The sequence below is a fragment of the Zonotrichia leucophrys genome, chromosome 29 (assembly GCF_028769735.1).
Source record: "Zonotrichia leucophrys gambelii isolate GWCS_2022_RI chromosome 29, RI_Zleu_2.0, whole genome shotgun sequence".
Classification (NCBI taxonomy): Eukaryota; Metazoa; Chordata; class Aves; order Passeriformes; family Passerellidae; genus Zonotrichia; species Zonotrichia leucophrys.
The window spans coordinates 2,824,149-2,851,709 of record NC_088198.1 but is presented as its reverse complement, the minus strand read 5'-3'; the positions used below and the strand labels follow the sequence as shown (position 1 = coordinate 2,851,709).

General features: G+C 52.9%; 3 protein-coding genes across 4 annotated transcripts in view; 1 reads left to right on the top strand and 2 right to left on the bottom strand.

Moving 5' to 3' along the window:
• Positions 1–1,446: 1,446 nt before the first annotated feature.
• TMPRSS12 (transmembrane serine protease 12) lies at positions 1,447–11,575 on the bottom strand. The gene is made up of 5 exons (XM_064734975.1): positions 11,485–11,575; positions 10,303–10,501; positions 6,825–7,096; positions 5,694–5,836; positions 1,447–1,786 (listed from the first exon to the last, which is right to left on the bottom strand). The coding sequence occupies exons 1-5, from the start codon at positions 11,573–11,575 to the stop codon at positions 1,541–1,543; spliced, it is 951 nt and encodes a 316-aa protein (XP_064591045.1). The 3' UTR covers positions 1,447–1,540.
• Positions 11,576–12,418: 843 nt separating this feature from the next.
• Positions 12,419–14,565, bottom strand: LOC135459225 (thiol S-methyltransferase TMT1A-like). Its single transcript, XM_064734976.1, has 2 exons — positions 13,718–14,565; positions 12,419–13,177 (listed from the first exon to the last, which is right to left on the bottom strand). The coding sequence occupies exons 1-2, from the start codon at positions 14,225–14,227 to the stop codon at positions 12,941–12,943; spliced, it is 747 nt and encodes a 248-aa protein (XP_064591046.1). The 5' UTR covers positions 14,228–14,565; the 3' UTR covers positions 12,419–12,940.
• A 2,163-nt stretch (positions 14,566–16,728) lies between these two features.
• Positions 16,729–27,561, top strand: part of SCN8A (sodium voltage-gated channel alpha subunit 8) — a 63,907-nt gene continuing 53,074 nt past the window's right edge. For both annotated transcript variants that reach the window (XM_064734931.1, XM_064734933.1), the window contains exons 1-2: positions 16,729–16,848; positions 26,769–27,098. In XM_064734931.1, coding sequence (XP_064591001.1) covers positions 26,823–27,098 — 276 coding nt within the window. In that variant the 5' untranslated portion in view covers positions 16,729–16,848; positions 26,769–26,822. The remainder of the gene's footprint in view (positions 16,849–26,768; positions 27,099–27,561) is intronic.

The following is a 27,561-nucleotide window of genomic DNA, read 5'->3' as shown; positions in this document are numbered from 1 at the left end:
GTAATGCTCATCCCATGCTCAGGCAGGGTTTTTGATTTTGCTCCTTTGGGAATGAATGGCCTTGTAGCAAGCAGAGCTCTTTGCCATGAGGAATCTGCATTCCACAGTCTCTGGTTAGTGGGCTAGAAAAGGTTATTTTTGTTTTCCCCCTGAAGTTCCTGAGTCTCTGATTGTTGTGGGCACGAGCCCCAGTGCATTTCCTTTAGGCCAGGCTGGAGTGTGACTCCTGGTTGCCATCGTGTCAGAAAAGGCTTTGTGAGCCATCAGAAATAAGGTTGGGAAAGCCCTAAACTGAGGGAGCTGCTCCTGGAGAGGAGTTGGTGTTTCCCTTTGCTGGGGTGGAATTCAGGAGAATTGAACAGCCCTGAATGTGCCTGGAACCTCAGAGAACTGGACCTTTGCTCAGCTGTGTGTAACCTGGCATGAGGGAGAGGTTCCACCTGCAGCTCTGAACTGCTCTGGCAGCTCTGGCAGCTGATCCTCACTGTGTCCTCTTTTTTCCTTTTGTAAGATGGAACAATAATAAACAAAACCTATCAAGTGTTAAGACTGTCAAAACCTGGTGGCCAATTAATTCTTCTTGTATCCAGCAAGGGAAGCACCTGTCCTGCCAGACACACCAGGAGTCAATTTTTATACTCTTAAATTGTGTGTTGGAAAGAACAGCTGAGTTTTCATCATGGGAATATTAAACAGTAACACAAGTTTGCTCTTTAAGCACTGATCATGAGGTTCTTAGTTTGGATTTACTTTCAAATCTCGATTTTAAAGAGTAAAATCTCATTCCTGAGGGTAAGAGATGCAGCAGCTGATGCTGTTCTGCTGGTTGGTTCCAAACAGTCCGTGCTTTCCATGAATTGTAAATATTTGTTGAAACAATTAATGGTTGCAAATTTTGATCTTGGTAAATAAAGTCGCTAAAATATTATAATTCTGCTGGTCCCTATTTATTTGTAATGAAGTTAGAGCTGCAGTGGTGGGAATACCTGTGTGGGATCAAGTCCTATGACAGCCAGGAATAAATAATACTCTTAGTGGATTAAATGGCATTTTTACACACCTGCCAGTGCTAAAAATCATGAGTGCAGAACCCTTCCTGCAGGGTTTTTACCTTCTTAGTTTTCAGTAAGCTGAGCCACAGGTAAGGTTTGGCTAATTAAGTGGTTAATTAAAACCTTAGTGCGCTCTGCTGGCTTTTACCCGGCAGAGGGAGCATCTGCCCTCCCCAGCCCCTGGCTGTGTGTGTTTAACCCCCTGAGGGCTGGAAAAGCACAGAAATAGGGTGGGAACAAAGTGTTTCCAGTCCATAACATTTCTATATTCAATTTTCCTCATTAGTGCCGAGGCTGGTACTCTTTCCTCTCCTGTCAGTGTGGATATCAGAGGCAGGAAACAAAAAATACAATGGCAGACACGACTCCTAAAAAGTAAGTGCACATCCTTTGGCTCTGGGATTTATTGTCGGTCAGGAGCGAGCTGGTTTCTCCAGGCTTTCCCAGGCAGCACAGACCTCCTCGAGGACGACACGCTGGATTCCCGTCTACAGAAGGTGCGTGAGCAGCGTGTGCCCCAGGGCCAGCAGCACGGTGAGCGCGGTGCCCGGGGGGCTCCAGGCCTGGTTAATCAGCAGCAGTTTGGCTTTGATCCATTTGCGGTACTGGGACAGGCGCACGTAGATGCCGGGGTAGCGGGGGCGGCCGCAGCCCACGCCGAAGCTGGCGATGCCGATCAGGTAATACCTGTCCGTGTCCGCGTGGTAGCACACCAAGGGGCCCCCGCTGTCGCCCTGAAAGGAACGTTGTGGTGTGTTGCAATGTCCTGTTTTACCTTCTCCCTTCCCCCTCGCCCCTCGCTGAGTGTGCCCTGTCAATCAGGCTAACATACCAGCAAGGCGTCGTGTGATTGGTCCCTCAGGCCTGGGGGACATTGGCCCGTATAGGTGTCCCTGGTCCCTTGAGACCCTGCCCCTTCACCTGGTTGGTGGCTCACCTGTCCCCTCCCCTTCCCCTGCCCTGAGCTTAAAAGGTTAATCAGACCATGCGGCCTCCATTCTGGTGGAGGAATTGCCCCATGGAATAAACATCTGGATATAACCTTCCAGCAGAATCCACTCCTTCCTTCTCTTCACCATCACCAGAAGCTCTCTCCTGAGGTAAACGGAGTCCTGACAAGCCTGGACTTGCCCCGCTGCACTCTCAGCCAAGGTATCTCTGGGGTAAAACACCACAGTGCTGCCTTTGGCCCAGCAGCGAGGGTCAGAACTGGCCCAGGCACCATCTAACTGGTTATATTGGGATTCATATTCCAATAAAGGAACACCACAAAAACCAGCAGCGTGTGAGGGTTTCCTTCCAGGAAACCCTTCAGGCAGTAATCAGCCTGATTTTTAGGTTTAGTTTAAGCAGCTGGGTTAACTGGACAGTCACAATGGCAGTAACGTGGGGAGTAGCATGTGGGCAACTCAAGGCCAGTCTGGTGCTGCTGGAAGGCAGAATCAGATCCCTGAGGCTGGAAAGGCCCTCAAGACCATCAAGTCTAAGCTGATCCCCATCTTGTCACCAGACCAGAATGCTGTCACCACATCCAGCTGTTCCTTGGACAGGGATGGGGAGCTCCACCACCTTCCAATGCCTGACCACGCCTTCCATGGAGAAATCCCTCCTGATTCTGACCAGAGCCCTGCACTGCTTCTGTTAACTGACTTAAAAGTAACCTGAGTATCTTTTAACTCAGATTCTGTTTGCTCTGTGCACCTTCTCATGCCTAAACCTTCACTCCTCACTTAATTGTGGGATTTGTCCACACGGTGTGGGAGCTCCAAGAGACACAGTGAGGAGCACACACCCTGAGTCTTGGCCGTGTCACCTGCTCAGGGAAAAGTGCTGAGGGAAGCAGGAAGTGGATCAGACAAAGCACTTAGGGTACATTATGGGGTTTCATTAGTAATGTCTCCGTGTCCCAGCTGGTGCTGCAGCTTCTGCCAGTGCTTTGGACCTGGGAACTGGCTTTTCCGAGAAAGAGGCGGCGATTGCTCAGCATTTAAACAAAAATCACGCCACATCCCTGAGCTGCTTCCTAGAGCCCTATCCCTGAACCACATCCCTGAGCCTCATCTGTGTCCAGTCCTGAGCCTCATCTGTGTCCAGTCCTGAGCCTCATCCGTGTCCAGTCCTGAGCCTCATCTGTGTCCAGTCCTGAGCCTCATCTGTGTCCAGTCCTGAGCCTCATCTGTGTCCAGTCCTGAGCCTTATCCATGTCCAGTCCTGAGCCTCATCTGTGTCCAGTCCTGAGCCTCATCTGTGTCCAGTCCTGAGCCTCATCTGTGTCCAGTCCTGAGCCTCATCTGTGTCCAGTCCTGAGCCTTATCTGTGTCCAGTCCTGAGCCTCATCTGTGTCCAGTCCTGAGCCTCATCTGTGTCCAGTCCTGAGCCTCATCTGTGTCCAGTCCTGAGCCTTATCCGTGTCCAGTGCTGCTCTCCAGCATAGGAACAGGTGAGACATACGTGTGCTTCACACACACTGTGTGGTACAGTGTCCAGTGTTTTGTCTCATATATAATTTACTGACACCTTTATGACATAAATGTCACATTCTTTATCCTTCCTCTTTGTTCACCTATTCCTGTCATCCTTCCAATATCCCCAAATTCTTTGTGTACGTTTTTGCTCTGCAATCGCTGTCCCAACCCTTTTATGATGCTTATTTGCATTTGACATGTTTTCCAGTTACTGTTTCTGCTGTTTTAATTAATCATGTTGCAAATCACGATGCTGCTGAGCCTCTGGCTTGGGAGTTCCACTGAGGCAGGTGGGGCACCACCTCCCCTCTCACCTGGCAGCTGTGGCACCACCTCCCTTCTCAGCTGATAGGTGGGGCACCACCTCCCCTCTTAGCTGTGGCACCACCTCCCTTCTCACCTGGCAGCTGTGGCACACCCCTCTCACCTGGCAGGACTGGCACTCCCCTCTCACCTGGCAGGTGTGGCACACCCCTCTCACCTGGCAGCTGTGGCACCACCTCCCCTCTCACCTGGCAGCTGTGGCACCACCTCCCCTCTCACCTGGCAGCTGTGGCACACCCCTCTCACCTGGCACAACTGGCACACCCCTGTCACCTGGCAGGACTGGCACTCCCCTCTCACCTGGCAGGTGTGGCACAGTCCCCTCTCACCTGGCAGGTGTGGCACACCCCTCTCACCTGGCACAACTGGCACACTCCCCTCTCACCTGGCAGCTGTGGCACACCCCTCTCACCTGGCAGGACTGGCACACCCCTCTCACCTGGCAGGTGTGGCGCACCCCTCTCCCCTCTCACCTGGCAGGACTGGCACTCCCCTCTCACCTGGCAGGACTGGCACACCCCTCTCACCTGGCAGGTGTGGCACTCCCCTCTCCCCTCTCACCTGGCAGGACTGGCACTCCCCTCTCACCTGGCAGCTGTGGCACACCCCTCTCACCTGGCAGGACTGGCACACCCCTCTCACCTGGCAGGTGTGGCACACCCCTCTCACCTGGCAGGACTGGCACTCCCCTCTCACCTGGCAGGTGTGGCACACCCCTCTCACCTGGCACAACTGGCACACTCCCCTCTCACCTGTCAGGTGTGGCACTCCCCTCTCACCTGGCAGGTGTGGCACACCCCCTCTCCCCTGGCAGGACTGGCCCTCCCCTCTCACCTGGCAGGACTGGCACACCCCTCTCACCTGGCAGGTGTGGCACACCCCTCTCACCTGGCAGGTGTGGCACTCCCCTCTCCCCTCTCACCTGGCAGGTCTGGCACTCCCCTCTCCCCTCTCACCTGGCAGGACTGGCACACCCCTCTCACCTGGCAGGTGTGGCACACCCCTCTCACCTGGCAGGACTGGCACACCCCCTCTCACCTGGCAGGTGTGGCACACCCCTCTCACCTGGCAGGACTGGCACTCCCCTCTCACCTGGCAGGACTGGCACTCCCCTCTCACCTGGCAGGACTGGCACACCCTCTCACCTGGCAGGACTGGCACACCCCTCTCACCTGGCAGCTGTGGCACCACCTCCCCTCTCACCTGGCAGCTGTGGCACCCCCCTCTCACCTGGCAGGACTGGCACACTCCCCTCTCACCTGACAGGACTGGCACACCCCTCTCACCTGGCAGCTGTGGTACACTCCCCTCTCACCTGGCAGGACTGGCACTCCCCTCTCACCTGGCACAACTGGCACACCCCCTCTCACCTGGCAGGTGTGGCACACCCCTCTCACCTGGCAGGACTGGCACTCCCCTCTCACCTGGCAGGTGTGGCACACCCCCTCTCCCCTCTCACCTGGCAGGACTGGCACACCCCTCTCACCTGGCAGGTGTGGCACACACCCCTCTCACCTGGCAGGACTGGCACTCCCCTCTCACCCGGCAGGTCTGGCACTCCCCTCTCCCCTCTCACCTGGCAGGACTGGCACTCCCCTCTCACCTGGCAGGACTGGCACACCCCTCTCACCTGGCAGGACTGGCACTCCCCTCTCACCTGGCAGGACTGGCACACCCCTCTCACCTGGCAGGACTGGCACCCCCCTCTCACCCGGCAGGACTGGCACTCCCCTCTCACCTGGCAGGTGTGGCACTCCCCTCTCACCTGGCAGGTGTGGCACTCCCCTCTCCCCTCTCACCTGGCAGGACTGGCACTCCCCTCTCACCTGGCAGGACTGGCACACCCTCTCACCTGGCAGCTGTCGGTGCCCCCGGCCCAGGCGCCGGCACACAGCGCTTTGTCGCTCATGAGCCCCGCGTAGCCCGCAGAGCTGTTGCACAGGCTGGAAGGGAGGATTGCCACGTGGGCTTCTTTTAGCACAGGGGAGATTTTACCTTGAAAGGAGACAGAATTCAGAAAGGTGAAATGTGCTGCGGTGGGGAGCGGTTTTACCACAGTAAAACTGTTTTTGGTTTTGTTGTTTTGCCAGCCTAGGTGTGTTCTGGACGTGTTTAGACATGGGTATGACACAGACCCTGCCTGTTGCCAATGGATTGGAATTTGAGTAGGTTAAAGGTTTGAAGACTTGGGTTGGATGTAGATTTTGCAATTCTTCCTCAGAAGAAGCATCAATGATAATATCCCTGCCTTGCTCAAAATGTCAGAGGTGACTTACCAAACAGGCTCATACAATCTCAGCTGACCCCAAAACTCCCACGCACCAGCTGGCATTGAATTTGTGCCCAGTGGGAGTAAAGAGAGAATTGGAGGGGGTGTAGTCATTCATAAATCCCACGGGAACCCCTCAGTTCACAACGTGTGGCATCAGAATTGTTGCTTTTCAATATAATAGCTGTTTCCAGCAGCCCACGTTGACCTGCACCACGAATGGGGTGAGTTTATTTTCCTTTTTTTCATGTTATACTTGGAAGAAAGGCTGGGAAAATCTATTCCTGTGGTTACAGCTGTGTGGGTCTAACCTGCTTGTGATGGAAAACCCCTGAGAGCAGAGTTAAATGACATCGTGTGGGGAGACCACAACCTGAGCAAATCCAGTTAGAATCACAGAATGCTTTGGGTTGGGAGGAACCTTAAAGATCATCCAGTTCCAACGCCCTGCCATGGGCAGGGACACCTTCCACTATCCCAGGTTACTCCAAGCCCCATCCAGCTGACCCTGGACACTTCCAGGGTGCACTGGGCAATCTGTGCCAGGGCCTCCCCACCCTCACAGGGAAGAATTTCTTCCCAATATCTAATCTGAACCTGTCCTCCTTCAGTTTGGGACAAGGTTGGGAAAGGCCTCTCAGACCCAAGTGCGAGGAGAGTTTATAAACCCGGGGATGGGAGCAGGAGGGTGCCGGCAGCGGCAGAGCCCAGTACCCTTCTCGCTGGTGCGTCCCCAGCCGCTGATGTAGCAGTCGGAGCTGTTCTCCAGCGGCGGCACCAGGGCGGCCGGGGCCAGGCACACGGGCTGGATGAAGAGGCTGTAGCGCACGGCCGACCTCAGCTCCAGCACGGCCACGTCGTTCTCGAAGGTTTCCCTCTTGAACTCCGAGTGCACGATGATCCTCCTGATCCTCCTCCGGGCCGTGTGCCGGCTGTGCTTGTGCAGGTTGTGCACGCCCAGGACGGCTCGCCAGGAGCACGGATCCCTGCCAGAGAATTCACAGCGTCTGACATCGCCTTCACCGTCTGCTTTCATAGAGCCCTGGGATCCTGGAAGGGGTTGGGTTGGAGGTACCTTAAAGCTCATCTTGAAGATGAGAATTCAGGTGGGTTTTACATCACTTTCACCGTTTGCTTTCATAGAGCCCTGGGATCCTGGAAGGGGTTGGGTTGGATTGGATTGGATTGGATTGGAGGTACCTTAAAGCTCATCTTGAAGATGAGAATTCAGGTGGGTTTTACATCGCCTTCACCCTTTGCTTTCATAGAGCCCTGGGATCCTGGAAGGGGTTGGGTTGGATTGGATTGGATTGGATTGGATTGGATTGGATTGGATTGGATTGGATTGGATTGGAGGTACCTTAAAGCTCATCTTGAAGATGAGAATTCAGGTGAGTTTTACATCAGTTTCACAGTTTGTTTTCATAGAGCCCTGCAATCCAGGTATGGGCTGGATTGGAGGTACCTTAAAGCTCATCTTGAAGATGAGAATTCAGGTGGGTTTTACATCAGTTTCACAGTTTGTTTTCATAGAGCCCTGGGATCCTGGAAGGGGTTGGATTGGATTGGATTGGATTGGATTGGATTGGATTGGATTGGATTGGATTGGATTGGATTGGATTGGATTGGATTGGAGGCACCTTAAAGCTCATCTTGAAGATGAGAATTCACAGGGTTTTACATCAGTTTCACAGTTTGTTTTCATAGAACCCTGGGATCCAGGTATGGGTTGGGTTGGATTGGAGACACCTTAAAGCTCATCTTTAAGATGAGAATTTGCAGGGTTTTACATCGGTTTCACAGTTTGCTTTCATAGAGCCCTGGGATCCTGGAAGGGGTTGGATTGGATTGGATTGGATTGGATTGGATTGGATTGGATTGGATTGGATTGGATTGGAGGTACCTTAAAGCTCATCTTGAAGATGAGAATTCAGGTGGGTTTTACATCAGTTTCACAGTTTGTTTTCATAGAACCCTGGGATCCAGGTATGGGCTGGATTGGAGGCACCTTAAAGCTCATCTTTAAGATGAGAATTCAGGTGGGTTTTACATCGGTTTCACCGTTTGCTTTCATAGAGCCCTGGGATCCTGGAAGGGGTTGGGTTGGAGGCACCTTAAAGCTCATCTTGAAGATGAGAATTCACAGGGTTTTACATTGGTTTCACAGTTTGTTTTCATAGAGCCCTGGGATCCTGGAAGGGGTTGGGTTGGATTGGGTTGGATTGGATGGGATTGGATTGGACTGGATTGGATTGGAGGTACCTTAAAGCTCATCTTGAAGATGAGAATTCAGGTAGGTTTTACATCGGTTTCACCATTTGTTTTCATAGAGATCCAGGAATGGGTTGGGTTGGAGGCACCTTAAAGCTCATCTTGAAGATGAGAATTCAGGTGGGTTTTACATCGGTTTCACAGTTTGTTTTCATAGAGCCCTGGGATCCTGGAAGGGGTTGGGTTGGATTGGATTGGATTGGATTGGATTGGATTGGAGCTATAAAATTCAAATTAGCCTCCAAAGTTAAGGTAAAAATTAAATTGATAATTTAAAGAGAAATTATATTGCAAATAAATATTTGTTAAATGCAAACAAGAAGCTGATGTAACGAAGTCCTGATAAAGGACAAAATTTCAAGTTTTGCCGATTTTTACAGTTCACTTTCCCCCAGGTCATGGTTGAGTCAACAGTGGATGTTGACAGATGCAGATTGTGCAACTGTGGTAAAGGCTGGGAAAGAGACCGGTGCTGGGAGCTGAAATGCTCCAGAGTTGCTGTAAGTGCAGTTAAAAATCTGTTCTGAGGAGTTATTGCCACATTTTCAAAAAACAAAACCTTAAGTGGCAAATCGTTGGTTCTGATCAACAAAAAAAAAAAGGGAAATTGTGTTAAAACTGATGAATTGGAGCGTTTGTAATCTAAATATCAAAACATTTTGTGGTGAGGTTAACCAGAAAAATCAGAGCTCTGTGGAACAAAGCAACCCAAACTACTTTGGGGGAGTGGGCTGGGGAAGGGGGCAGAAAACCTGGCATGGGAGAGGATCAATGCTGTGGCCAAGGTGAGGATCAGGCAGAGCTTGGACTTTTCAGTCAGTTCCTGGCTCTGGCTGTGCTCCATCCATTGCACACAGCACTGGAGGGGCCTCTCAGTGCCCAGCACAGGGGGACAATCCCTGCTCTGCTCCTTTGGCCACCCTGGGACACAGCTCAGGTGCCCTCGGCCTCCTTCTCCCTGCCCAGGGGGCTCAGCTGTGGTGCCCAGGGGATTCAGCTGTGGTACCCAGGGGGTTCAGATTTGGTGCCCAAGGGGCTCAGCCAGGGTGCCCAGGGGATTCAGACATGGTACTCAGGGGGTTCAGCTGTGGTGCCCAGGGGTTCAGCCATGGTTGTCAAGGGGTTCAGATATGGTGCCCAGGGGGTTCAGCTGTGATGCCCAGGGGGTTCAGACATGGTGCCCAGGGGCTCAGCCATGTTACCCAGGGGGTTCAGATATGGTGTCCAGGGGGTTCAGCCATGGTTCTCAGGGGGTTCAGCCATGGTTCCCAGGGTTCAGCCGTGGTACCCAGGGGTTCAGCCACGGTACCCAGGGGGTTCAGCCATGGTACCCAGGGGGTTCAGCCATGGTGCCCAGGGGGCTCAGCTGTGGTACCCAGAGGGTTCAGATACGGTTCTCAAGGGGTTCAGCCATGGTGCCCAGGGGGCTCAGCTGTGGTACCCAGGGCGTTCAGCCATGGTGCCCAGGGGTCTCAGCCATGTTACCCAGGGGTTCAGATATGGTGTCCAGGGGGTTCAGCCATGGTTCCCAGGGTCAGCCATGGTGCCCAGAGGGTTCAGACATGGTTCTCAAGGGGTTCAGCCATGGTGCCAAGGGGGCTCAGCCGTGGTGCCCAGGGGTCTCAGCTGTGGTGCCCAAGGGGCTCAGCCATGGTGCCCAGAGGGCTCAGCCATGGTGCCAAGAGGGCTCAGCTGTGGTGCCCAGGGGGCTCAGCTGTGGTACCCAGAGGGTTCAGATACGGTTCTCAAGAGGTTCAGCCATGGTGCCCAGGGGTCTCAGCTGTGGTACCCAGAGGGTTCAGATATGGTGCCCAAGGGACGCAGCCATGGTGCCCAGGGAGCTCAGCCACGGTACCCAGGGGGTTCAGGCATGGTTCTCAGGGGGTTCAGCCATGGTGCCCGGGGGTCACCCCGTACGTACATCCTGCCATCCACGCAGTGGCCGGCGGTCAGCACGGCTCTCCGGCCCAGCAGCACGCCGCCGCACAGGTGCACGAAGCGGACGCCGCCGCGCAGCACCTGCAGGCTCACCACCCACGGCCACGCGCCCTCCGGGGCCTCGTAGCCCCCCACGATCCAGGACACCACGCTCCGGGCCACCGGCAGCTGCTGCTGACACTCTGCAAAACACAACGGGCTCCTCAGAGAGCCTGAGGGGCAAAGCTCAGCTTTTGGGGCAGCGCTTGTGGGTGCTCTGGGTGTACGGGTTGGTCTTTTTTTTTTCTGTTGTCTCTGGGTTTTTTATGGTTGGGTGTTTGGGGGTTTTGGTGGGTCTTTTCTGTTGCTGCTGGTGGCAGTTTTTGTTTTTGTTTTTTAATTTGTTTTGGGTTTGGATTTTTAAACCTCCAGCACAGGAAGGACATGGAGCTGTTGGAGATGAGGCCACCAGGTTGATTAGAGGGATGGAGCACATCTGCAGTGAGGAAAGGCTGGGACAATTGGGATTGTTCAGCCTGGAGGAAAAAAGCTTCGGGCTGACTTAACTATGGCCTTCCAGTGCCTGAAGGAGCTGCAGGAGAGATGGAGAGAGAGCATATAAATGGGCCTGGAGTGCCAGGACAAGGGACAACTGCCAGAGGGAAGGTTAGAGGGATATTGGGAAGAAATTCTTCCCTGCCAGGGTGGGCAGGCCCTGGCACGGGGTGCCCAGAGAAGCTGTGGGTGCCCCTGGATCCCTGGCAGTGTTTAAGGCCAGGCTGGACAGGGCTGGGAGCACTGGGACAGGGGAAGGTGACCCTGCCATGGCACGGATGGCACTGGGTGGGCTGTAAGGTTTCCCCCTTCCAGCCAAAACCATTCCAGGGCTCTGTTCTGCAGGACTCGCTGCCTCACAGATCCCGGTGTCTGGGGATTCCAGTGCTTTCTCAGCCTATGTGAAATACGGCGTATTTATCTGACTAAGGTGTATTTCTGTTGTATAGATTTGCGGTTAAACGTGGTCAGTTGCCGCTGCTTTACAAGAATTCACCAAATTTCTGTATAAACCAGAGACTCTTCCACCCCGCCTTGCCCCGCTCTGCTCAGGCTCTTCCCCGCTCGCTGCCCCCGTCCCCGACCCCTCCGCCCCGGCCCGGCCCCGCTGGGTCCCGCTGGGTCCCGGTACCGTCCACAGGGTCTGTGGGGGCCGTCCCCGCGGGCAGGGGCCCCGCGAGCAGCAGCAGCAGCAGCGGGAGCGCGGGCCGCGCCCGCCGCATCGCCGGCGAGGGCCGAAGATGGCTGCGGGGCCTGAGGGGAGCCCCGCGGGGAACGGCCGGCCCTGGCACCGGCACCGGCACCGGCACCGCCACCGGGCCGTTGGGGCGGCGGGGACGGCGCGGGAGCGCGGACGGAGGAGCCGGTGAGGGGCGGGAGGGGCCGGCCTGGCCTCAGCGACCGCTGGCGGGGAGCCCTCAGCCGGGCAATGGGTCAGGGGGTTCGCCCTCACCTGGGCACAGGGTCAGGGTTAGGATAAACTTCACCTGGGCACAGGGGCAGGGGGATAAACTTCACCTGGGCACATGGTCAGGGTTAGGATAAACTTCACCTGGGCACAGGGTCAGGGGGCTAAACTTCACCTGGGCACAGGGTCAGGGGGCTCAGCTTCAGCTGGGCACAGGGGCAGGGGGATAAACTTCACCTGGGCACAGGGGCAGGGTTAGGATAAACTTCACCTGGGCCCATGGTGGGGGGGCTCACCCTCATCTGAGCAGAGGGTCAGGGAGCTCAGCTTCACCTCTGCAAAACGTCAAGGTTTTCAGCCCTGAGCCAAGGGTCTCACCCTCAGCTGGACCACAGCTCAGGGGTCCCACCCTCGCCAGGGTCAGGGATCAAGGATCTCACCCTCAGCTGGGCCAAGGTTAAGGGGTCTCACCCTCACTGGACCAGGAGTCAGGTTTGGGGGTTCAGGTTCTGTCAGGTGGAACCATGAAGGGAGCGTGTGGAAGAGGCAGCAGGTAAGATGGAGCAGGTAAGGGGAGCAGGTAAGATGGGTGACATGCCACCCAGCTGGGGAGCACCTGAAGGATCCCTGTTACAGAGTCAACCAGCACAGACAGCAGTCCCCTTCCATTAATACATTTATTTTCTGCTTCCCCGGCTGGTTTTTGTTGTCCTGGGAACCTCCCTGGCTGCACTGGGTTCTAGCAAGGCAGGGTCAGCAGTGCCAAGGCTTCATTCGGGAAGGAAACTCAAGGTATACCAGGGGAGGTTTAATTAGATAAGAGGAAAGATTTCTTCATGGAAAGAGCTGTCAGGCCCTGGCACAGGCTGCCTGGGGCAGTGGTGGAGTGCCCATCCCTGGAAGTGTTCAAAAACCGTGGGTGTGGCATTGGGGACGTGGTTTAGTGGTGAACACGGTGCTGGTGCTGAGTTACTGTTGGACTGTGATCCAAAAGGGCTTTTCCAACTTTGTTTGATTGTGTGATTCAGAGACACTCAGGAAATTGACCCTCTCTTCTCGCCTGACAGTTTGGTTTCTGATTCAAGTGTTACTGATATGGGTACATGTGGAGGAGCCTGTGCTGTGCTGGGTGTGTGGGTCACAATGAGGAATTTTGGGGGACAGGGGGGCAGGACAGGGGTTACTTCACCCCGTAGCCCACGATGTGCGGCTCGATGGGCATCCAGGGCAACGCCACGCTGATGTGCTGTATCTTCAGCTCGGAGAACTTTGCCTCTTCCAGATTCTTCCACAGCTCTCTCGTGAGGCAGCATCCAGCAAAGACGAGTTTCCAAGTTGGGTAACAGACTTGCTGCCAAAAATACGTCCAGCTGGAATGCTCAGCGGCCACGTGCTCCAAGAAATAGAAAGCTCCTCCCTGGGAACACAGAGTCTTCTTACAGCGGGTGTGGGGGTCACACCGAGCGGCTCCCACTTCCCCCTCCTTCCCTTCTCCCTTTCCTTTTTCCCTTCCCTCCGTTAGCTGGAATTAATGAAAGAAGGAAAATGTCCAGAGATCCAAAATGCCCATTCAAAAAGCACAAAGGACTGACTTATTTGATCCCTCTTTTATTCTAGCAACAGTTTGTTGTGGTTTTGTTTCAATTAGTTGCTAACATGACTGTTTTTTTGGAATTAAATGATCTTTAAGGTCCCTCTCAGCCCAAACCATTCTGTAGTTCTATGAAAATGCTACTTTAAAGGCTGAAAGTCTGTTTTGAGCTCAAACCAACTCTTTTTCACTTGTTTATTGTTTGTCTGGATTGTTTTGGGGGGGTTTTAAATGGTTTTAGGGAGTCTTTTAATGGTTTTTGGAAGGTTTTTTTGGGGGTTTTTTTGGTCTTTTCCCCCTTTCCTTGCTCATGGTACCTCTAGAGCAGAAGCTAAGGTTCATAAGAGGTTTTTTGCAGGTACTCACCGGCCGGAGCACTCGGAGCACTTCCCTCAGGGTGCTGCTGACGCTCTGCACCGAGCACAGCACCAGGGTGCAAACCACAGCGTCCACCGAGCCGCTGGGCACCTGCCCCAGGTCCTCGCCCGCGGCCACCAGGAACTGCTCGTAGTGCAGGTGCTGGTTCTTCTTCATGTTCCTGGAGAGGCCCTCCTGGAAGTTGGGGTTGATGTCGCTGCAGGTGACTTTGCAGCCCGCGGGGTAGAACTGGAAGTTGGAGCCGCTGCCGGTGCCGATCTCCAGCAGCCGCAGCTCCCCCGAGGGGCCCCTGAAGTCGGGCAGGTTGCGGAAGAGCTCCTGCTTGTACTTCTTTGATTTCTTCTCGTGAGCTCCAGAAATCTTCTCTAAGAAGAAAGGAAAGAAGACCTTCTTGCAGAAAGGCTCCCAGATGCCCAGGAAGGACAGCAGGTAGACGGGCCAGGCCAGCAGCGCCAGGCCAGCACGGAGCAGGAGGGCGCTTGCAGTGGCCTCTGGCATTTTCAGCGTGGGCAGAGGAGCCGTGCAGAGCAGAACTGCTTCTCCTGTGAGGCAGAGCAGTCAGAGCTGCATTTGTGTCCTCTCAGAGTACATTCAGCTGCTTGGGTTGCTCTGGTGGACGCTTTTCTCCAGCTGATTTCTCAGTCCGGTCACAGGCAAGGACTGAACAGTGCAGGTGCTGCCAAGCAGTGACCAGAGTCCAGGGGAGGAGCTGCCAGTTTGTTCCCAAGCCGGGACAAGCTGGGCAGCACAACTTGGTGTGCAACCCCAGGCAAAGTTCTGCAAGTGCCCTCCTTCAGTTCCGGGTACAGTCTCGTCTCTTAAAGCAGCCTGCGCTGCCCTCGAAGCTCAGCCGAGCTCCGGATCTCTGCAGGAATTTTGTCAGGGGTTTGATTAATGTTTCAGTTCAGAGTTGTTAGGGAGTTGAATTTCCAGCTGCTGGGAGCTGCTGGGTTTGCTCAGCAGCTCTGTGCTCTCTCTGAACAGCAGTTTTAAGTCTTTGCAGTTTGAGGACACCTTAAATCTTTTGGTGGGTGAGAACGGGCTCACAGTGATCCTCCAGACTGACGGGAATCATGGACAGAGATAAAACAATTTATTAACTCATTAGTTCTGCGTGCAGCATGTGGAGTTTGGGTTTTTATGTGGGTCGAATCAACACTGAGCACTCCACAAACACATTGTGGAAGACTTTGTCAGCTTTGCAGTTGACAGTTTTCCAAAGGATTTGGTGGCAGCGTGGATCAGCCATTAACAGGTGACAGCTCTGCTCCTGGTGGCAGGAGGATCCAAGGTCCCTCATACCCTAGGGATGAGTGGTCCCTAATAACCTTGGAACAGTTCTGCTGGGGGTGTGTTGGAGTTTTGCTTTCCTGGGAAAGCCACCAGTGTGTCTCCACTTCCCTCTGGTGGCAATAAAGCAAATTAAAGCCAGCAGTAATTAGGTGCTTCATTAATGATCTCTGTTGTATCTTCATGCCTCCACCTTGTGGCAGCTACAAACAGATTGAGCAGTGGGAATCACTGAATCGTTTATGGAAAAGACCTCCAAGATGGAGTCCAAGCTTTGATTACTCTGTGGTGCACCAAATACAGGCAGTAATGGATACGGGGTGACGGTGATGATGGTGATGGGCACAGGGATGATGGTGGACTCAGGGATGATGATGACAGTGGACACGGGTGATGATGATGATGATGGACACAGGGATGATTGTGATGGTGATGGACACAGACAGGGATGATGGTGGGTGATGGGCACAGGGATGATGATGATGGTGATGAACACAGGGATGCTGGTGATCTTGATGGACATAGGGATGCTGATGATGATGGTGGTGCTGGGCACAGGGATGATGGTGATGGACACAGGGATGCTGATGGTGGTGATGGGCACAGGGATGCTGGTGGTGGGCACAGGGATGCTGGTGATGGACACAGGGATGCTGATGGTGGTGATGGGCACAGGGATGCTGGTGATGGACACAGGGATGCTGGTGATGGACACAGGGATGGTGGTGATGGGCACAGGGATGCTGGTGATGGACACAGGGATGATGGTGATGGGCACGGGATGGTGGTGATGGCACAGGAGTATGGTGGTGATGGGCACAGGGTATGGTGGTGATGGTCACAGGGATGTGGTGATGGACACAGGGATGCTGGTGATGGGAAGGGGCAGGTCAGGGATGCTGGTGATGGATACAGGGATGGTGGTGATGGGCACAGGGATGATGGTGATGGACACAGGGATGCTGATGGTGGTGATGGGCACAGGGATGCTGGTGATGGACACAGGGATGATGGTGATGGACACAGGGATTGCTGGTGATGGGCACAGGGATTGCTGGTGATGGGCACAGGGATGGTGGTGATGGGCACAAGGATGATGGTGATGGACACAGGGATGCTGATGGTGGTGATGGTCACAGGGATGCTGCTGCTGCTGATGGACACGGATACCGATGATGATGATGGATATAGGGATGCTGGTGCTGGGCACAGGGATGCTGAGGATGGTGATGGGCACAGGGGTGCTGGTGATGGATACAGGGATGCTGCTGACGGCGGACACACGGGTACCGATGATGATGAGCACGGACACATGGGTACCAGTGATACTGCCGATGGACACCCAGGTACCGATGATGCTGAGCACGGACGCATGGGTACCGATGATGCTGAGCACGGACGCATGGGTACCAGTGATGCTGCCGGCGGACACAGCGGTACCAGTGATGCTGCCGGCGGACACACCGGTACCGGCGCTGCTGCCGGCGGACACACCGGTACCAGTGATGCTGCCGGCGGACACACACACCGGTACCAGTGATGCTGCCGGCGGACACCCGGGTACCAGTGATGCTGCCGGCGGACACACCGGTACCAGTGATGCCGCCGGCGGGCCGGGCCCGGGGCTTCCCCGCTCCCCCCGCGCCGCTCGCGGTGCCTCCGGAGCGCCCCCCTGCGGCGCGCGCGGGGCGGGCGGGGGCCGGGCCGGCCGGGCGGGGGGAGCGCCGGGAGCGCACCAAGATGGCGACACCCGCAGTCCCTCCCGCAGCTCCCCCCGCGCCGCAGTCCGGCAGCGCCGCGCCGGGGCCGCGCTGAGCCCGCCCGACACGGTGAGTCGCAGCCCCCGAGACCCCCGCGGGCTCCAGCCGCGGCTCCCCTCGCTTGCTGTCCTGCTGGCTCCATCCCCCCCGTAGCCTTGGCACGGCTCCCCCGGGGGCTCTGCCGCAGAGCGCGGCCCGGAGAGCCCCGGGGACACCGGAGGCGGCTTGTGGGGCGGTGCGGCGGGGAGGGCCTGGGGAGCCCCCAGCCCCAAATCCGCCCCGTGACGGGGGTCCCGGAGCCTTGCCCCTTCTCAGCCATCCCCTCGGTGGATGCCCGGGCATCCCGCACCCGGGGACGGGGCTCCGGGGGCTGGTTCTGTGCCCACTCAGCGCTGCCCGCGGGGCTCCGGCACCGCTGCCCCGGCCGGGGAGGGTCCGTCCGCCGCAGCCCGAGGCCCCCGGCCCTGCGGGGAGTGGGGGGACGGTGCCGGGCCGGGATCAGCGTCCCCCGGCCGGCGGGCTGGCTCTGGGAAGGGGCAACCGCCCCCTGCGCCCACCCTGGAGCCGGAGCCCCGTCTGGGCCCCGTCCTTCCATCCTTCCGTCTGTTCCTGCATCCCTCCCTGCATCCGTGCCTCCATCCCTCCTCCACCTGCCCTCCACCCCACAGCCTGGGGGGCTCACGGGACCCTCCTCCCACGCCCCAAATTCGGGGCCGCGCTCTGTGCACTGTAGGAAGGGAGAGCCCGAGTTCTCCTGGATGTCCCTTCCCCCTCGGCCCTCGCTGCAGCGCTGCTCTGTCCCTCCGCCACCCCCTGCTCCCACCGCTCGGCATGCAGAGCTTCCCCTCCCAGGGACGGGAGATTTTGGAGGACAGGAGGGGTTTTTTTTGGCGGGGGGAGATGGTCAGGGGGATGCTTGGGGCAGTGTTGGTGTTCCAGCTGACCCAGATGTTGGGTCAGCACCGTGGTTGTGCATCTTCCTTCCCTCTTCCCTTCCGCCACAGATTTTGGGGGGGATGGTGAGGGCAGATTTGGTTTATATTATTTTTTCCCCTTCCTGCTGGGAGGGAATTGCACATTCACGAGGTTTTTCTATTAAAAAATCTGGGTGTCTTCCTCCCCTCCCCCTGCGTTCTGGTGCAAACCGATGCCCAGCTGATGTGGGGGTGGGGACACCGGGAGCTGCTCCACGGCAGCGGCTGCGGATGATCCGGGGTGAAGTCGGAAAGTCTGGCAAGGGGAGCGAGCGTGTGCGAGGGGCAGCAGCTGCAGCCGGACCCTCGGGCCCTGGAGCTGAATTCTGGAGGGTGATCCCGGCTGTGGGAGGATCATCCCCGCCCGCCCCGTGCGGTGTCGCAGCGGCCGGCGGGAGCCCCCTGAGGGGCCGCGCAGGTGGGGCGGGTTCCGGCTGGGCTGGGGCCGCGTGTGCCCGGCTAACCCGGCCCTGGCACACTGCAGCATTCCGCCCGCACCGGGAGCCGTGACCGGGACGTCCTCTTTTCACACCGGGAGGCTTTAATTGTGAGGAACGGGGGGGGGCGCGGGGTCCCTGTCCCCCTCTTTCCGCTGCCTTTAGAGGCGGAAAGGGAGGAAAGCGGGACCGCGGTGGTTTTACAGAGGGATGGGGCCTGGAAATGGCCCTGTCCTCCTGTGTGGGTGATGGAGGTTCTGGGGAGCTCTGGGGTCGGTTCCTGCAGTGATGCTCGGGAACAGAAGGTGTGGGTGAGGCTGGAGGTGCCCATGGGACACTCCCTGTGCCCATGCCTGTCCCCTCGGGCCGTCACCGCCCTCTGCATCTCTTCAGGGCAGCCACATAAAGTTGCTGGAGCTGTTTAGGGTCTCTGCATAGCCCTGGGCGTGGGGAGTTGGTGGCTTTGGGAGTAACAAGCCCCTGCACTCCGTTGGGACCTTTCCCTGCTGGGTCTGTCCTAAGGCCTTCCATAGCCCCAGTACTCCCGTTTTCCACCCTTTGTGTGTTTAGAAAGTCCCTGTTCTTCACTTTGGTGTTTTATGTAAAACTAACAACGTGCCCAAAGGTTTCTTTGATCATCTTATCGTGTTCGGGTGCTTCTGCAGTGTTGTTCACTCAGGGTGGAGGACCTGGAGCCATCACAGATAATTTAATCAGTTATATAAGCTTGTATGTATGGCTTAGATGTAGATCATGGTATAGATACTGTGCTGCTCGGTGGAACAATTATAATCCTGTGGCTATTTGGTGGGAGGAGGTTTCTAATAGGCAGGAGGGCGAGCGATCACGTGCCTCGGGAAATGGAGCATGGCTGTGCCTTCATTCTGTTAAATAAAGCAGAAACAAAGTCAGCATTGAATGGAAATGAAGTAGCTTCAAACCATAAATCACAGCATCATCCTCCTCCCGTTTGGTGCCGTGTCTGTGCTTGGTGGTGGGGCTGCCCAAGTGAGTTTTTCATTAAAATGACCTGGTCTGGGTTTCCATCTCGATGTTGCTGTTTTTCAATGGCTCAGAGGTGGCCCCGGGGCTGTGTGGCCCCATGGGCCCCTGCTGTCACATGGTGGCCCTTGAGCATCGATCGCCTTCCCCAGGCTGCTGCAGCTCCATTGACATCGACAGGATCAATAATTTATTGTTGAGTTCAGAGCGATGGGCTGGCTTAGAGCTGGAGCAGTGAAACAACAAAAGGAGTTGGGAACAAGCACAGGGGAGTAATTTCAGAGAGGAAAGGCGTGAGGTGGCTCGTGTTGGTGATGGTGGGGTGGAGAGCTGCTCCTTGTGGGACACTGGCTGGAATCTGGTGGGGTTCAGGAATGCTTGGGCTGCCCCTCTTGTGCCTCATTATCCCATTTCTGTGCAGAGGTGGAGAATTCAAGCAGGGAAGAAGTGGCTTCCTGCTGCAGGAGTGTATTACAAAACCTCCCTGCCATGAGCTCAGCTTCCAGCCTGCCTTTTAACACTTCACGTGTTCTTCTGGCTTAGGCAAAAATCTCCTTTTCAGGAGGGGTTTCTTCACAGAAAGAGTGGTCAGGCCTTGGAAGGGGCTGTGCAGAGGTTGGTGGGGTCCCTGTCCCTGGAGGTGGCCAGAGAATGACTGGACATGGCCCTGGGCGGGTGACACGGTGGGGATTGGTCACAGGATGGGCTGGATGGACTTTTCCAGCCTCACTGATTCTGGGATTCTGTCCTGAAATGCTGCTCCAATTGTTCTGCCTTCCCTTCCCTCAGCCTTGTCCTGTAGCTGTTATTCCTGCCTGATGGAGCACTCCAGAAAATGGGAGATTTTGAGGAGAATGAGCAGCCAAAGCTTGGACTTTGCTCCTTTCAAAATTCAGAGGTGTTGCCACCCTCTGAAATTCCCATTCCATGCTTCTTGCACTTCTGCCCCAGCCAGAAAGTGTGTGAGGAGTTTACAATGAACTCTGCTGAGAGGTGATTTGGGGAGGAATGTTTGTTGGGTACTGCATAACATTGCTGAATTGTCCAAAAAATGGTGTTAAAGTTACAGGAATAGTTACACAGGTGGTCTTAAAGTTGTGGAAATAAACCTTTAATTGCTGGAGAACTCTGCCCTGTTGGGTGAAATCAGGGGCAGGATGGTGGTGTCAAAACAACCAGGAATAGCTGACATTAGTGGAGGGTTTGGTTATATTGTATATATATATTATATATTATATTATATATTATATTAATATTATTATATATTTGGTTATATAATATTTGGTTTGTCTGACCAAATATTAGGGGGTGATTAGGAGGGAAGAAAAGTGTCCCTCCACAGGGAAACCTGGCTTGTGTGCCAGCATACAGAAATTTTAACAGAGCACTCCAAGGGGGTTGTTTATTCTCCCCCCTTTGTACTCAAACCATCTGAGCGCTCCACAACAAGAAATTAACTCCCCCAAAATTATGGTGTAAAATAACCATTCCGTGACTCCTGTTTTATGGGTCATGGATGGGCTGAGTGAACCGAACAAGGAATTAAATTTGGGTTAGTGGCTGAACTCTTGCACAAAAGCTGTTTTGAACAGTTCATTGTTCAGAAGTTTGAATTTAAAAGGGGGAGGTTGGAGCACTTCAGGTTGTTTCATTTGTGAACTTCCAAGTTCTGTGTGAGCTTGGGGATAAACACAGGTTGGCCTTGAGTGAGGACAGAATAGGGAACTGGGGATTAATTAATTAACTAGGATTAACTAGTTCTGATTCTTGTGGCTTACTGAGGGATGTTACTGAAGGCACACAGCTGCTGGGAGGGAGTGAGGACCTGCAGGAATCCATCTTTAGTCAGTTTTCATTGAAGTGTTGTTAATTAATGTTTTCTGTGTGGCCAGGTTAGCCAGGGTTTGGAACAGCCTGGGGTGGCAGCAGGTGCCCCTGCCCATGGCAGGAGGTGGAACAAAATGAACTTTAAAGTCCCTTCAAACCCAAACCACTCAACCATTCGATGATTCCAATATTTTCCTTTGCTGTTGGTTGCTTCTTCTGTTTCCTCTGTACATTCTTGTTAATTTTCTTTACCTTTAGAGGTGTGTGTGTCCAAGTTCAGGCCTTGGTGGCCATTTCAATACCATGAGCATTTCCCTGCCCTGTCCCAAGTCTGCCCTGGGCCTCTCTTGTTGAGCCCAGCACTGGGAACTTCCACCAGGTTTTACACAGGCTGGGGAAACACCCAGCACCAGGCAATAAATGCTGCTTGGGAGTGGAAATATTTCCTTTTTCTTCCACTTTGTAGCATCAAACGTGCCATGAGAGCTTTCCTAAAGGAAAGTTCCCTCCTTCACTGCTGCTGGTCACAACTCTGAGCCTTTCCATTGATAAAATTTGCCTGTTCTGGGCACAGGACAGGTGGGGATTTGAGGCTGAAAGCCACTTCCAGCCATGGATTTCCCCATGGGTGGATATTTTGGGTTTGCTTGGAGCTTTTTAGGCTTTCCTCAGCAGGATTTCAGGCTGCTGTTCATCTACACCACGTTTTCCTTCCTGCCTCAGTCCTCACGTTGGAATCAAGAGGCACCTGTGTCCATGTGGGTTCTATAAAAAATTCACACAGAAGCTCTCTCTGCCTCAAAGACACACTGTGAATGGCTGGCTCGTGGTAATTAATAAAGGAAGAAGTGTATTAAAGCAAGGAAATTGCCTCAAAAGTGTTTTTTAATTTATTTTGATGATCAGCTTGAATAATTTATTGGAATATTTCATAATGTACCAGTAAATGGACTGCTGGGAACATTTAGAAAAAAATAATTAAGTCTTAGCAACTGGGCACCTCAGTGCAGCAGTTTCTGGTGGAAAATCTCTGGCATTTGAGCGATGTGTGCGTTGTGTGCCCCCAAATCCAAGCTCCCAGGATGAATTCCCAGTGCAGGGATCCATGGATCCCTAACCCAGTCCCCTCCTCTGCAGCTCACCTGGATGCTGAGTCTCTGTCACTGCTGATTTTGGCAGCGTGGTGATGCTCCCAGTGCAGTTTTGGGTAAAATTGGGAAAAAAAACGTGTCACAGTTTTCAGGGCGTTTCTCTTGTTACAGGTTGAAAAACCTGATGTGGGAAGGGCCAAAAGAAATGCTGGGGTTCATCCATCAATCCCAGCAGGGCCATTCCTGGTTGGGAAATCACATTTACAAGGTTTTTAGCTTCCAGAAGCTTTGCCAGCTGTGGAAGTTTCTCCTTGATGAAGATGAGAAATCTTACACACATCTTGCTTTGCCCATTACCTTAATGGGGATAATTTATTGGGAAAACAAATGAAGTCAGAGCAAAACCATCCCAAGGGGAGAGACCCTCAGGTCCCTGTTAAGAAACAGCCCTGTAAGTAATTCCAAAATGCCCAAATGTGGAGCAGCTGCCTCCATGTGCAGCTGTGAACCAGATTTGGGGAGTGGTGTTGGTTTGTTGGGTTTGGTTTTGTTTTTTCCTCAGCTGAGTTGGTGCCTCCAGTTGTGGGTTGTGTAATTTTGCACAAATTCCTTCATGCCTTCATTTATTCCCTTTTTTATGCTGTGTCCCTGAGCTACTTTGGTTTCTAAATTCAGGCCTTACATATTTATCTGTGCCATTCAATTAGACCACATCCCCAATGCTGCTCTATAGTTTCACAGTATGTGGGAAATTTGGTAATTAAATGCATGCAAATGCTGCAAGAATAGAATAAATTAATTTTCCTTAATATCAGCAGGCCATTTGGTGATTTCTCAGAGATATTGTGACCAAGATCCTGGCCCTTCTCTCCCCTTCTTGCCATCTTTTTTGAGTCTTTACTATTATTGCTGTAGAAATACCCAGTCAGTTTTATAGGAAGAGAATCCCAAACTCTGGAATTACATAAGGAGGGAGATGTGTACTCCAGGATTTTTTGGATTTCCAAATAAAAGCTGAGCTGGGAAGAGCATTTGAGAGTGTGGTGGAGTTTCAGGTTGATGTGTGTGGATCAGGGTGTAAAGGTTGTGTCACAGCAGTTGCAAGGGATAACCTGAGTTCCCTCTGAATGATTTGCACTGGGTGTTCCAGCTTTGGAATTGCTGTGCTGAGGATCTCCAGGTATTCTTCCCAAGGACTCAGTTATTTATTTATTGGGTTTTATTTGTTCCTGAAGCCCACTGCACTCCAGAGAATTGAGTTCAGCTTCCCTGAGCTCCTCCCACGTGAATTCAGCTCCATCCCCATGGCCTGGGCAGGCTGGGCGTGCTTGACCTCGTGCTGAAATAGCTGAATTTTAACAATTTCGTAGTTTCCAAGGAATCTGAAAGTCATTTTTTTTTCCTCCAGATCTTTAATATTTATTTGGATGCTGTGTTTGTGTTGCCTTAAAAGATCTGACCTTACTGCTGATCTTTTTCCTTGCTTGAGGGACCCTATTCCAGACAGCTCTAGGGTTTGTTCTGTGCCATTTCCTCAAGATTTTTGTGCCATATCCTCACGTTTGTGCAATCTCATTTTTGTGCCATATCCCATTTCATATCCTCACTGGTTTTTGTGCCATATCCTCATTTCTGTGCATATCTATGGTTTTTGGCTATATCTCATGTTTTTGTGCCATATCCTCACAGTTTTTGTGCCATATTCTCACTGGTTTTGTGCCGTACCCTCACTGGTTTTGGTGCCATATCCTCACTGGTTTTGTGCCATATCCTCATGGTTTTTGTTCCATATCCTCATTTTTTGTGCCATATCCTCACTGGTTTTGTGCCATATCCTCACTGGTTTTGTGCCATATCCTCATGGTTTTTGTGCCATATCCTCACTGGTTTTTGTGCCACATCCTCACAGTTTTTGTGCCACATCCTCATGGTTTTTGTGCCATATCCTCACAGTTTTTGTGCCATATTCTCATGGTTTTGTGCCATATCTCATGGTTTTGTTCCATACCCTCATGGTTTTGTTCCATATCCTCATTTTTGTGCAATCTGGTTTTGTTCCAATCCTCATGGTTTTGGTGCCACATCCTCACTGGTTTTGTGCCACATCCTCATGGTTTTGTGCCATATCCTCATGGTTTTTGTGCCATATCCTCATGGTTTTGTGCCATATCCTCATGGTTTTTGTGCCATATCCTCACTGGTTTTTGTGCCATATCCTCACTGGTTTTGTGCCATATCCTCACGGTTTTTGTGCCATATCCTCATGGTTTTTGTGCCATATCCTCACAGTTTTTGTGCCATATCCTCATGGTTTTGGTGCCATATCCTCACTGGTTTTGTGCCATATCTCAGTTTTGTCCATATTCTCGGTTTTTGTGCCATATCTCATGTTTTTGTGCCATATCCTCATGTTTTGTGCCATATCCTCACTGTTTTTGTGCCATATCCTCATGGTTTTTGTGCCATATCCTCATGGTTTTTGTGCCATATCCTCACAGTTTTTGTGCCATATTCTCATGGTTTTTGTGCCTCTCCTGTTGGATTTGGTGTTCGGGTCCCTCCCTGAGCACCGTGCCGGGGCTGGGTTCCCTTCCAGCCTGCAGCACTGCAGTGCTGTTGCATCAGTGCAGGGTTTCTGTCATCCCTGTCTCCCTTGGCCTCTCGGAGTGAGAACAGGCTGCCGAGGCAGCAGCAGCAGCTCACAAGTGCAGGGTATTCCTGCCATTCCTGCCATTGCTGCCATTGCTGCTGCTGCTCCTGGAGCTGGCACGGGGAGCGGAGCTGCAGAGCCCTGGTGGGCGGCTGCCTTTGGGGGAACCAACTTCCTCCCAGCTCTGCTGTGAGCATCGAGTTGCCTCTCTGGGTGGTTTTTCCAGAATAGTTTGTGCTCAGGAGGGCCCAGTGGGGCTGGGGAGATCCCACAAGGTGCCTCTTGCTCGTAGAGCTCATTGAGGTGGCACCTTGGGCACTGAAGGTGGGTTCAGCCATGGTGTGCACGTGCCTGGAGCTCATTTTGGGGTGAAACCAGCAGGTTTGCTCCTCACCCTGATGCCTTCAGTTTGAGCTTTCATCTTTTCCAGACGCTGTGCTGCACTGGTACAGAACTATGAACTTCATAGAAAGTGTTTTAGCCAGTTCTCCTCACAGCTCAGTCAGACAGAACAATCCTGTTCCAGCCCCAGAGCCAAGAGCTGCAGCTTCAGGCCCAAAAAGTGTAAACAGCAGGGAATTGAGGAATCTGTGAGGATGGGACTGCATAACCTGGAGCTGGAATTGGACAATTAACCCAATATAGAAATGAACCAAAACTTATAAAAGTGTGAAAACTGATGACTGGTGTCCATCTTGGGTGGAGCCATGGCCAGGCCCTTGTGCTGCCCAAGGTGTATCCATTGAGGAGATCCTTTCAATAAATCCTTGCTTAATTCTTTAACTCTGTCTAGCTCTGTTCCAGGAACCTCTCAAGGCATCACCTGCAGCCTTAGACAAGTTTGAAAAGTATAAACAAAAATTTATAATTGTATGAAAACTCGTGACTCTGAGTCCATCTTGGGTGGACAGCAAGAGCCACAGTTGGGCTCTTGTGCTGCCCAAGGTGTATCCTTTGAGGATATCCTTTTAATAAATCTGTAATTTATTGTTTAACTCTGTCTAGCTCTGTTCCAGGAACCTCTCAAGGCATCACCTACAGCTTCAGGGCCTGAAAAGTACAAATAAAAATTTATAATTGTACGAAAACTTGTAACTATTGTCCATCTTGGGTGGACAATAAGTGCCATGGCCAGGCTCTTGTGCTGCCCAAGGTGGATCCTGTAAAGGCCTTTTCAATAATAAATCCCTCCTTTATTCTTTAACTCTGTCTAGCTCTGTTCCAGGGTGCCCCTCAAGGTGTCATCTACACCCTCAGGGCTTGATAAATATAAATAAAAATTTATAATTGTATGAAATCTCGTGACTATTGTCCATCTTGGGTGGACAGCGAGCCAAGAGCCAATGAGCCATCTTGGGTGGAGCCATGGCCAGGCTCTTGTGCTGCCCAAGGTGGATCCTGTAAAGGCCTTTTTAATAATAAATCCCTCCTTTATTCTTTAACTCTGTCTAGCTCTGTTCCAGGGTGCCCCTCAAGGTGTCATTTACACCCTCAGGGCTTGACAAGTATAAATAAAAATTTATAATTGTACGAAATCTCATGACTCTGAGTCCATCTTGGGTGGACAGCGAGCCAAGAGCCAATGAGCCATCTTGGGTGGAGCCATGGCCAGGCTCTTGTGCTGCCCAAGGCGGATCCTGTAAAGGCCTTTTTAATAATAAATCCCTCCTTTATTCTTTAACTCTGTCTAGCTCTGTTCCAGGGTGCCCCTCAAGGTGTCATCTACACCCTTAGGGCTTGATGAGTATAAATAAAAATTTATAATTGTACGAAATCTCATGACTCTGAGTCCATCTTGGGTGGACAGCGAGCCAAGAGCCAGTGAGCCATCTTGGGTGGACAGTAAGTGCCATGGCCAGGCTCTTGTGCTGCTGTAAAGGCCTTTTCAATAATAAATCCCTCCTTTATTCTTTACCCAGCTGTGTTCCAGGGCATCACCTCCACGGGGCTGTGGGCACCGGGGCTCCCCGTGCCGCTCTCACCCCGTGCCCGTGCTTTCTCCCCGCAGAGCTGACCTGCCCGGGCTGCAACATCTCTAAAGAAGCTGCTGCAGGATGAAAAGATGGCAGCGCGGCTGCTCGCACCACCAGGCCCCGAGAGTTTTAAACCCTTCACTCCGGAGTCCCTGGCCAACATCGAGAAACACATCGCGGAGCTGAAGAAGAAGCAGCGCTCCAAGCAGGACAGCAGCCACCGGGACGACGATGAAGACAGCAAACCAAAACCAAACAGTGACCTTGAGGCGGGCAAGAATTTGCCTTTCATCTACGGGGACATCCCTAAAGGGCTGGTTGCTGTGCCACTGGAGGACTTTGACCCTTATTATATGACCCAGAAAGTGAGTCTGCAAGGAAGGAGTTGCTAAAGCGCCTTTATTTTCTTGGGAGCTTACAGGTTTGGGTTATGGCTTGAACAGAAGATAAAGGAAGGGAGTTTTGGATGGGGATGGTTTGGTTGTTTTGTATATATAATATATTTTTTATATATTTTTCTTTCTGATATTATCACCTCTATCACTCAGTCTTTAAGGGTGGAGTTAGGAGAGCAAGCTCTGGAAACTAAAAATAGTTCAAGTTGTGCTAATGTGCCAATTTGAACCATCAGGGCAATAAGAAGAATTTAATGGAGGGGTAACAGTAAGGGTTTCAGTGTGTATTTCATCACTTACGTGGAATTCAGTCTGAAGTTGATGGTTATGAAGCACTGGGACACAGAATCGTGGCAAAAAAGGAGACTAAACTCACTTTCATCTTAATTTTTATTTGTCTAAGGTGATGTGGCAGGAAGCATTTATGGGTGCT